The sequence below is a fragment of the Eurypyga helias genome, unplaced genomic scaffold (assembly GCF_000690775.1).
Source record: "Eurypyga helias isolate BGI_N326 unplaced genomic scaffold, ASM69077v1 scaffold6176, whole genome shotgun sequence".
NCBI lineage: Eukaryota > Metazoa > Chordata > Aves > Eurypygiformes > Eurypygidae > Eurypyga > Eurypyga helias.
In genome coordinates this window covers 6,850-18,629 of record NW_010254560.1, presented here as the reverse complement: position 1 = coordinate 18,629, position 11,780 = coordinate 6,850, and the positions used below count along the sequence as shown (strand labels likewise).

At 41.8% G+C, this 11,780-nt stretch overlaps 1 protein-coding gene across 1 annotated transcript; it reads right to left on the bottom strand.

The window, feature by feature from the left end:
- Positions 1–3,179: 3,179 nt before the first annotated feature.
- On the bottom strand, positions 3,180–6,822 carry RBP7 (retinol binding protein 7, cellular). Its single transcript, XM_010153023.1, has 4 exons — positions 6,682–6,822; positions 4,092–4,270; positions 3,729–3,830; positions 3,180–3,395 (listed from the first exon to the last, which is right to left on the bottom strand). The coding sequence occupies exons 1-4, from the start codon at positions 6,752–6,754 to the stop codon at positions 3,345–3,347; spliced, it is 405 nt and encodes a 134-aa protein (XP_010151325.1). The 5' UTR covers positions 6,755–6,822; the 3' UTR covers positions 3,180–3,344.
- Positions 6,823–11,780: the final 4,958 nt, after the last annotated feature.

Sequence of the window (11,780 nt, the reverse complement as noted above, 5' to 3'; positions counted from 1 at the left end):
GCTCTGCTCGTTTGATCGTTGTAATACACGCAGGTGAAAAAGAAATGGATTCTGAGAAGTTGCCCTTTTGGAAGAGGGCAAAAAAAAAAAGGGAGTTGCATCAGCAGGTTTTTGCCCTGGGATGAGCAGCCACTAATAAGATCTTAACAGCCAGCGATGCGCAGCACTTGGCTCAGCGAGTGACAGAATCCCATCCAAGAGGACAACAGGGCGTTCACAAGATGGAAGCAAACAGGTCTGTGTGATCAAGGGATAGAATTAAGACATATTTCCATAAGCCCTGCAAATAACTATAAAGAAATAAAACTCATCAGTTTTTTTTATGCAGATGGGGCAGAGGCGTTACGTGGTCTCATGTTTCAGTATACACCTTCCTTAAGGTACTGTGTTTGCTTAAAGGCGTTTGAACAAAACCAGTGGTTTGGTGACTCAACCAAGGTGCCCAGATGGGAAGCAAATTATTTCATAAATAAATGGATCATAATATATATTGCTGGTGTTTTCATAGAACATGTGTATTTTTACCTTTGATTTTTACATGATGCTTTGCTTTGTGTTTCTTTACCTTCGTGGGATTATGTTACATTTTGTGGCTGTTGTGGTTTTTTTTTTTCCCCAGTGCAGTTGGGGCTGTAATCCAAAGCACAGGCTTTTCAATGATTTTACTTGCTGGTTTTTTCTTATGCTAAACTGTTGGTTTATTCCGTATTATATTCTTTGCACAGAATAGTATGCAGGAAAGTTACTAGAAGACTACAGACAAATTAAAATCTTAAAAGCTTTTCAGTAAAATCTAGTAACCTCCTGATGATGTCAGGAAAGAGGGTTATGTGCTCTGTTTTAAAGTCATCTGTCACAAAGACCAACTTTTAGAGATCATAATACCAAACTACATTCAGTGCTACAACTCCTTGCAATTTTGTGTATCACTTGAATAACTTACATCAGCATTAAAGTGTTTGAGAGACTGAATCCTGGCTATTTTGGTTCTCCAGTGCCTATTTTGATTGTAGAATCCAGGAGGCAACACATTTCTGTTCACCTATCCGTCAAGTTCTTTCACATGCAGCTGGCATACCTTAAAATCATTTTAATTCACATGGTCAGCAGTTGCACTAAAAAATTCAGAGGCTGGTTGATGAAAAAGTTTCACCATCAAAGCAATACTGTAATATAACTGAAGTGGTCTGAAACACCTTTGAATCAAACCAAGTGTTTCTCTTCAGAGTTTTGTTGTCCTTCAAGCCTACATAGGTGTATCTTCTTGGTAAAGGCTATCGTAATACCTTTTTGGTTTTCTCCACTTCCAGAACATGTGACTGCTCCCTTTCTTCTTTCACCTTGTATTTCAAGAGGTTTATTTTGTATTTTGTGAAGGTGTGTCAATTGGTTAGCATATAAATGAAATTAGGATAAACAATTTTGTCACTGTAGTAGCTTCTCTCATCCCCCATATCTCCAAAGGATCTTCAAGCGAGTTCTGCATGGCATTACCTGCTTTCCGATCGCCAATTTGAAGTTGGAAGGTAGCAATAAGAAAGGTAGTATCAGTATTGATAATAATTCTTCTGTATTTATGGAAGTAAGGGCTTAATAACAGCCTTACTAATGAATTATTACACTTCTAGTCATACAGGATTCCAAGGTTGCATTTTTCTGATGGCTACTTGGCATCTCTTAGTACTAACAGTCTCCTTACGGTCATCACTGCCTTTCTGTATTTTCATGCATATCTTAGTGGAGTGCCCAGCTTAGGAGCTGTGGGGGTGTGAAGGGGCCTGCCCATTGCACCCCGAAATGGTGGAGGCTCCTGACAGCAGCAGTTCGGCAGCGCTGCGCTACGTGCCAGGGCTGCCATCTAGGGGAGTAGGAGTCTGTTGTTGCTGGATGTTGGTAATGTGTGACAGAGCAGGTTTGTTGTACCAATTTGTTATTTATATCAGAATAATATGGCAACAGTAACTTTGTTTTCAAATAAAGGAAAATTACTCAGTTCCAGAAGGAAGACGCTGTCGGGATGCATAGAATAAACACCAGACGTTATACAGCTGGTCCCCCAAATTTCTCTAACTGTATAAGGAATACTACTTCTTTTCTTTGTATTTTGGGAACTAGCTTAAGTTTATGAAGTCCTCTAGTAATTATACAGCGGGGTTCAATTATCAAAAAGCCCTCCAAGCTTCAACTGATTTTGTCTGCCTGTGGTGGTAGCTCTGTGATACCTGAACTGACAAGAAGTATCAGAGAGATGGTATTCCTTACATTTTAAAGTGTCAAGGATTACTTTAGAATTTTTTTTTTTTGTGCATAGAAAGTAATTAAGTTACTAAGCTTAAGCTAGATTAAATCAAACTATTTATCTACCAGTGCTAAAACCCCTGCAATATTAGTGTTGCCAACAATATGCAGCAACTCATGTCTCATGTAACTACCAAGTCGATCTGACCACTTACGTGTGGTTACACGAGGCAGAAGAAAACCTACTTTTCTATGCAATGTTACACAAGGTCAAAAAGAAAAGCATTTAACCTAATTGAACAGGTGTATGCAAATAAATCTTAAAGCAGCCTTGTTTTCACTCTGTATATGTGCTTAGAGAGTTCAATTATTTTTGTGACTGGAATCTACATGAATTACTCAGACCTATCTTAGTTGTTCTGGGATTTGATCACAGGATGGCTTCCTCTGGTCAGCTGAAAATTATTTCGAGAACAAAGCAGCTCTGGCACAATACAGGATTACACACTTAATACACATGCAAGTGGAGTCAACTCCTAGTCTGCACCTTAAAGAGAAGCATTTTGAATAATAAACCTGTAGCCTTTGTTGTCTGCTTCCTCTGTTATCTTCGCTTCCTGTAGCCTTTGTTGTCTGCTTCCTTTGTTATCTTCGCTTCTCTGCCATCCTTCCTCCTCTGTTTTGTTTGATGTTGGTGTGCCCCCTTGGAACAGGCTTTTTCTTGGTTTGATTTAGGCTGTTAGTTCACTAGAGACCCAAGCCATAACACTTAAGTTTTGGGTTGGGTTTTTCCTACCCCCACAAAAAAACCACATTCAGAGGTCGGGTACTTAAGAACACTTAAGTTTTGGGTTGGGTTTTCCACGCCCCCCCAGAAAAACCAAACACATTCAGAGGTCAGGTACTTAATATTGGTTTGGGGCATTTATTAGCAAAAAAAGAGATCTTTAACACTGGCAACAGCAGACTTTATTTCCTGAGCCAGAAACATCAGACCGTGTAGGTTAACAGGAGGAGTCAGTTCTTGTCTGTACAGCCAGCACTGGACACGAGGGTGAGGTCTCCTGTATACAGCCGTCTCTTCATGCAGGGACCCGTACACGTATTCAAGCTCTCTTGAAGACCTGTTTACATACTTGATTCTCACAACGAAGCTCCTACAAAAGCAAACAAAACAATAGGTGTACCTAGTAATAAAAGGAACCGCTTCTAAAAGTGAACACAGGCCCTTTGCCATGACCGCTGATCACCACATCGCTGCCGTGCTAATGAGTTAGGCTCAACGTTCTGATTTTAACTATACCAGACAGTGGAACAATGAAGTTGTTTCAGCTAAAGTAAAAGCAGAATGTGCTCACAATATACCATCCATTAAAATACTGCAGAGCTAGAAGACCTGTGCACACCATGACCACATTATCCATCTTGGTTTTGTCATACAGAGACAGAATTAGTAGAAATCTATTAAATCCTAGTAGGCTAGTAAATACCAGGTGGAGGTCATCTCCTTCCAGCCAGTGAGTCCAGCCCCTGTTCTTCTTCTCACCAGTCTGGACACAGACGAGTTTGTCACCTTCCCAGGTAACTAGGCTCTGTGGAGGAGGAAACAAAGTCTTTCAGTGTGTCTGTCTCAGTTCTGCAATATACTTGTAAATAATGTCCTTTTTCCTGGATCAAAGGGGACCTAAATGCCTCTCCTGAGGGAAAGTGAAACTCCTTGTCTGTAACTCAAGCTCTTACCTCTGTGTTGCATAACAAATAGTAGTCTTCAAACAATTTCAGCTCCAGTAGCTGGATCGATCATGGCATCTTAATTTTGTCACGGCCTCTTGATTTTAGATATTCAGTCTTACCTTGCATTTTCTGTTATCCAGGCCTTTATTATCTTCTTCAAACTCTTCGCCAATTTTGAATTGAAGCGCGTAATCTCTGAATGTGCTAGTGGTGTGGATATAAAACGAATCACCGTCTTGTTTGATCACTTTCTGAGGCTTCAGCATTTTTGCTATCTTGCGTGTTGCAAAGTCAATACCTTGGACAGGAGGCAAAGAGGTCAGAGTTATATTTGCCACCAGCTATTCTGACAGCCAGGACTTACCTTTATTACTACTAGAAGCATTCCTTGTATAGTTTGACCTTTCTGCTGTGCAAGGTTTTGGGTTTTTGATTTTTTTTTTTTGGTCGTTGCTTTTGTTTAAAGCTGTATGTTACACAGATCAAGTCATGTTCTTGTACATTTTACTCTTTGGAAACCAGTTTACCCAATCATTGCACAATTCCTATGCAAGATTACTAGGACTTTGAGTCAGAATAACTCTTCAGGGAGTGGGGCAGAGCTGCTTTCCCCCACACAGGCACCCCAAGCTTGGTCTCAAACTTACCACCTGGTTTGCTAGAGGGAATAGTTAACGCCTGTTCTCATCCTTTGGCAGAGGAAAGTCATTACGTGAATTAACAAGAAATCTTGGTACCCTATATGATAGGGTAAAATGAAGGACAGTCCTAAAATGAATTAGTCAGGCTTGTTTTCAGGACATGCCAGTTGCTATAACATTTTTTCAGTGTAACTAGAAAACATCACACTTGTCAGAAGATTTCCTGATTATCTGTAATGATCAGATTTAACAGAATCCTGATATTCTTGGTAAAACTGAGCTTAAAGGAGTGCTTATAGGGTGGGTTTGGGTTTTTTTTCCTATTTCTCTAGTTCCTCTTTAGAGGAACAGCCATTGATTTGGCAGGCAACTGAATTACATCGCATCCCAACAGCATGCTCAGAGTTGGGTTTTCAGGAAGGGGGATGGGTAAAATGGGGGCTTGTGTATTAATTTAGTTGTTTTCGTCACCTAGATTAAAAGTGTCATTTTATAGGACCATTAGAAGTTTCTCATTTCATGCAGGCTGGAGTAGTGATCTCCCTGACAGGGTGTGTTCAGCCACCATGTGTGGAACCGTATGGCTCTTTATGCAGTCTGCTGGAAGTGGGACTTCATTACTGTACGCGTTACAGAAGTGCCAGAATCTGTCAGTCACGGTTTTACATGGTTACCAGTTTATTTAGCATAGAGGGGTTTGAATTCAGTACTGGCAACAGCTGTACCCATAAAGCTTTAACATGGTTATAAGAATGTTTAAATACAAATCTGGCCTTTAGAGGTAGATATCAAACGGAAGGAAGTGCGAGGCTTGGAATAGCCATGTCTTTCTCTGTAACTCTCTAGTTACTCAGCTGATAGGATGTTAATCTCCTCACTCTACTTACCCCGGCAGAAAAGTTTTCATTCTAGCTCTACAACAGTGATTTTCCCCCCTTGTTTTGTTCAGTATGAGGGCAGCCAAACAGTAGTAATTAAAGATAGTTTGTAAATCTTCAACAGGCTTCACTTAAGTAAGTTCCCCCAGTTACATGCTGAAAACAAATTGTATTTTTCACAAGAGTAGTCATTATGTTTCATTTAAAAAGCCTTTTACTTAGCTGGACAGTGTTATCAAGGGACAGACAGAATCTCTATTCCACTTGAAGACATTAAGACATTAGGAGTATATTAATATTCAGACTGAGGAATAAATTCTCATTATGGGACCATCCTTTCCTTTTTTTCTAATTTTTGACACAGCAGGATTAGAAGCAGAGAAAACTTCTTTCACCACGTTAAAGATACCAACTAGACAACTGAAGCAGCCAAGTCACCCAGCACAGCTACAGCCAGAAAACAGATATCATTCTGGTTGTGTATACAATAATCAGGAAGGGATGCTGCTCATAAGCAGTTCACACAAGTCAGAAAGGGGTGGGAGAGGCAGGGAGAAGAGAAGGCAGCATGGGGGTTGCCTGCTGTCACAGGCTGTAAGGAGCTTTGTAGAAGGCGGCTAATAAAGCACCGAGAACTTTCTCAGCTCCCTATTAAAGCACTGTTAATCTCTCTCTATGAAAGATCTGAGGAAGGTAGAGGCTAGCTTCAAGCACTTCAGAAAAGGGACCGTTAGAGAGACTCATCAACAAGTCACAGTAATGAAAGAACTATTTTGTAAGCTGTTTAAAGATGACACTAAGCTAAACAACTGCGTGGCAGTGGCAAATACCTAAGCACTTTTTTTGTTATTTAACCACAAACATAGGTTCTATAAGTTTGTGCTCAAAACCAAGAGAAGTAGAGCAGACAAGGCAAATTCTTCCTTGTCTCTGATAAAAGCTATACAAAAATTCTACTTCTTACAAGTCCTAGACTGAGAAATTCCTGAAAGCTGCAAGGACACTTGGGTGATGGGCAGAATTATAGCTAATGCTGTCTGTTTATCAATAAACAAATATATTTATATTATTTCCCAGAGGGGAAGAAAGCTTCAGCGATATCTAGGTTTTAGTAGAACTCAGACTCTTAAAATTCAGGAAGACACTTAAGGGGAAAAGGAGGAAGGATAGAATCGGGTATTTTCACCTACCTAAGGCCACCATGTAACCTTCAAAGTTGTCATTGCTGATGAGGTTCCAGGTTCCGCTGAAATCCACAGGCATTGCCAGACTGCAGCAAGAAGTTACAGTCAAGCTCTAACCAAAAAGCAAAAATGAAGAAGTAGTTTTCCAACTAGACCTTATATGAGGAAGACTGGGGGTGGGATTACACCCCAGAGCCTCTCTGATGGAGGGGAAGGGCCCTGTTGCTGAGCAGTAGGTGAGAGGGTGTCTGTAGATCAGCTTCAGCGGCACTGGAGGGAAAAGTTCACAGCTTCTGAAAGCTGTGTGGAGCAAATGTTAATAGCCCAAGAGTCGCAGTGCGAACCAGCAGCTGATGTAAACCGTTTCTGTTCATCTTGTGTAATTTAAAGGGAATTATGGACAGATTTACTAGATGCTATACGTTGTGGCAGAGCATACAGGGTGTAGACAGAGCACAGGATGCAGCAAGGAAGCTGCAGTGTTGGACTTTATGTTCAGCAAAGAAATGAAAGAAATCTCTGAAGTGATGACCCAGCAGTGTGTTTTGAAAAGTCAATGAAGAATGCTGGACTTAGAAGAGAAGGGATATATAAGGAATTTGGAAGTGAGATTTTACTTCCTATAGGAATACATAGTTCTCCAATCTCTTGCAGTTCTTCCATCTGTGATTACTTTTAGCAAAGCGTATGCCTTATTGTTACAATTCACCAAGTGAGAAATATGAATTTAATAATACAGAACAACTAGGCACTCTAGAATTGCTAAGTACAGGAGAGGTAGATTACTTCATGCAGAATCACTGAATCACAGAGGTTGGAAAAGCGCTGTAAGATCATCCAGTCCAACCACCAACCCAACACTCCCCTACCCACTAGACCATGCCCCCAAGCACCATGTCTACGTGTTCCTTGAACACCTCCAGGGATGGTGACTCCACCATACTTCAGTTTCCTCATCGGTAAAATGGGGAAAAAAAATCATTCCCAAAGTCACATATATGTTCTGAGCATTAGGATAATCCCACATTTTAAGTGGTCAGATGGGACAGTCATGAGCACCACAGTGAAAGCTACATTAAAATAAAACCCCCAAATCGATAGGCAAAGGAAATCTTAACTGCGTTGCCACCATAGTAAAAAGGGAATTTGGTATTCTGAATCTTGAATGGAAAAACTCACCTAGAGTTACTACATTTGTGTAGTTACTGACTTGAGTTAGACTGAATAAAAATATAATATTTTGTAGAGAAAATTAAGTTACCCTGAACTTTAGGTACATTTTTGGAGCTGACAGTTTGACCTATATGACTCACAGAGTAGGAAATCAGGACGTCAGAGCTTGTTTCCTGTTTGTAGATGGATATTGTTCTCTAACCTACGCTAAACTGGGAATGGCACAGAGAAATGAAAATTGTTCCCCTGGACTCAAATAGTAACATTTCACCCATAATTTGTTATTACGAGGCTGTGGTAGTAAAGCACTGTTGCAATACTACTGACTTTTCCAAGTAAAGAGTAAGTACTCGGGTAAGTCCTGTGTAAAAGCCTGGATATAACATTTTATTTAAAATTAAGATTATGCAGATTGTCTAGGATGTGGTGCTTCTTTCTGTAAATCAGTACTTAATCTCAAACTAAGACAAAAGGTAATTGGGTTACTGCGTAAAGGCTGAGCCAAAGCATGGCCTAGGGAACCTTCCCTAAGAACTGCCCAGTGCCCTGGCCACATCCTATGGTCGTTTTGTTTCTTTCTCCCTTCCAAATTCACAATTGTCTTTTTGTGGATTTTTTTCCCATTCCCATCTTAATTGCTGGGCAGCATTGAGCATCTGACACGTTCCATTAAGGATGTGGCCTCAGTACAGAAAGAGATAAAGCGGTCCCTGCTGCTGTTGCAGTAAGGGCCCTGTGTTCTCTTAATAGAGCAGAACCAAATGCAGTGGTGTAAAAAAAGCCTCATTATTTTTTTGTAGAAATCTGTAAATGCATTATAACTCTTACATAAAGAAGTTCAGTGAGCTGCATTATTCACAAACCTTACTTTCTCAAGTATATAGATTCTCTTTTAGATCTTGTCCACCCTTGAAAGTTACAGCTGTCTAACATTTTTGAACAGGCCACATCGCTGGCTGTGATGCTGAAATCTCTAATTGGTTGGAACAGTAGATTGTCAGTGTGTGCTTACGTCTAGTGTTGTAAGAGGCAGGTTTCTGGATCCACTGGTAAAACAAAAGACCCACATTCAGCAGTCTGTGTGATTTTTGAACAATGTTCTGTTTTGTGTAGACAAAACTGTACTGACATCATTCTACCCAATTAAAAATTATGCAGTCATCAGAGAGCAGATTTGGTTAATAACAGGATGACTAAAATTAGCATATTACATGCACTTTATTTTATTGAACTTTATTTAACTACATTAAAACCCAGTGAAATATAACTGAAGACCAAAGCTTTATAAAACAGCCTGTTGAATCTGCAGTTTCTCTAGAATTACACCAAGAGCACCAACACACACCAGCACCATTATTTAGAAGAATAAACCTAGACTTAAAGTGCAGTTTTACTCTGAAAAGTGACCACATAAATAGAGTGCTTTCCCATTAGAAATGTCTGCTCTGTTTATTCAGAAACATGCCGGCTGACTCAAGTGCTTAAAATAACTCTTTCTTGCCCTCTATCCTTGTCAGTCATAGAGACCGATGGTGAGCAGGAGAAAAGTAGGTCTTGTCCTTTCCTACGCACCATCAATAACACGGAGATCATCAGTCAGTTATGGCAGTTTGATTGCTAAGGTGTCATGGGGGGCATAATTTCTCCTCATTACTATTGGTGATAAATGAAACCAGCCTCATTATCAAAGGACAGCGAAAGCTTGCCTGAGCTCTAGGGGAAAAATGGCAGACTGAGCACATTCGATGCAGGAATCGCCAAGAAAACAAACTAAGAATCCTTGATGGTACCTTCTGTCACGGTGCAGTTACAGATGCACTTCTCAGTTGTGATTTGATTTTATTACACTATCTCCGTGTAGATTTGGTGGTTGGACTCAGTGATCTTAAAGGTCTTCCCCAACCAAAACAATTCTATGATTCTCTGTAGACAGCCACCTTTACAGGCTGGAACTAGTAGAAGGGTATCAACCGGTTGGAGCAAGTCCAGAGGAGGCCACGAAGATGCTCCGAGGGCTGGAGCCCCTCTGCCATGGGGACAGGCTGAGAGAGTTGGGCTTGTTCAGCCTGGAGAAGAGAAGGCTCCGGGGAGACCTTATTGCACCTTCCAGTGCCTGAAGGGGCTACAAGGAAACTGGGGGGGACTTTTTACAAGGGCCTGTAGTGACGGGACAAGGGGTAATGGGTTTAAATTGAAAGTGGGGAGGTTTAGACTGGATATCAGGAAGAAGTTCTTCCCAGAGAGGGTGGGGAGGCACTGGGACTGGTTGCCCAGAGAAGTGGTGGATCACTGGAAGTGTCCAAGGCCAGGCTGGATGAGGCGTGGAGCAACCTGGTCTAGTGGAAGGTGTCCCTGCCCATGGCAGGGGGGTTGCAACTGGATGGTCTTTAAGGCCCCTTCCCACCCAAACCATTCTGTGACAGCAGAACACAGATGTTGAGGTGTATGGTAATTGCAGAATGTTTGCATGCCCAGTGGTAGCTTCACTGTATGTAACATGTTTTCTCGACTCGCTGCTGGGTTTTCTATGAGCCTTGCAGGCCCTAGGGCCACCCATGATGTTCCGTGTTTGGCTTCAGGCTTCCAGACTCCACCTGAGCTCCTAGGGAAGCCTACACCTCCACCTCAGCATTTTGGGGATCCCCTGCCCAGAGGAGGATGAGGAGGATGATAGATTGTCACTGTTATGATCCTGGAATGTGTCCCTGGTTCTAGACTTGCCAAACAGCATCTGAGAGTCTTTCATTCTGCTGGATTTGTTGATCTGAAAAATGTGAACAGAATCATCTTATGGTGATTGTATGAAAAAGCTGTTGACCCATTAGATAACGTCTTGGAAACCTTGACATTTTTAATAAGGCACATAATCAAAAAAAAAAAAATGGGATGACAGCAAATAAAGGGAGGTAGAATTCTATCACCATGACATTCACAGTTCCTCTCTATTTATATTCACAGACAATGCATTGTTAGATTCAAAACCAGGTTTCTAGCAAAGAAAAACATTTCACTTATGTACAGTCTTAATATCCTACCACTTCTCCTCAACTCCAGTTACAGAAAACAATTCTGCCTATATACATTTGGCTCAAAAGTAAAAACTCATTTATTATTTGAAACAAAGGGACAACTGTCTGAGAATCAGTGCAATGATACCATTAATAACTTCTATCCATGACATCAGTGGCTATAAAGCAGTTTCAGAAGTAGGTCTGTCCTTCCATGAGAAACAGTGCTGAGCACAACATACAGCTTTGGAAACGGGAGTGGAAAAATAAAGCACAAAGCATTTCTGGGAGCACATTGCATGGTGGCAGACAAACAGGCAGCATATGTGAAAGGCAGGTAACTCAGAGCATGGTAGATCTAGCACCACTTCAGCCAGCAGTAAATTTTCTCCTTCCAGGATAGATCTAAATAATCTAAATAACATGAGCCGGCCGTGTGCGCTGGCAGCCCAGAAAGCCAACCGTATCCTGGGCTGTATCCAGAGAAGTGTGGCCAGCAGGGCGAGGGAGGGGATTCTGCCCCTGTACTCTGGTCTGGTGAGACCCCACCTGGAGTGCTGCGTCCAGCTGTGGAGCCCTCAACATCAGAAGGATATTGACCACTTGGAGCGAGTCCAGAGGAGGCCACGGAGATGCTCCGAGGGCTGGAGCACCTCTGCCATGGGGACAGGCTGGGAGAGTTGGGCTTGTTCAGCCTGGAGAAGGGAAGGCTCCAGGGAGACCTTATTGCAGCCTTCCAGTGCCTGGGGGGGCTACAAGGAAGCTGGGGGGAACTTTTTGCAAGAGCCTGCAGTGACAGGACAAGGGGTAACGGGTTTAAATGGAAAGTGGGGAGGTTTAGATTGGATATCGGGAAGAAATTCTTCCCGGAGAGGGTGGGGAGGCACTGGGACAGGTTGCCCAGAGAAGCTGTGGATGCCCCAT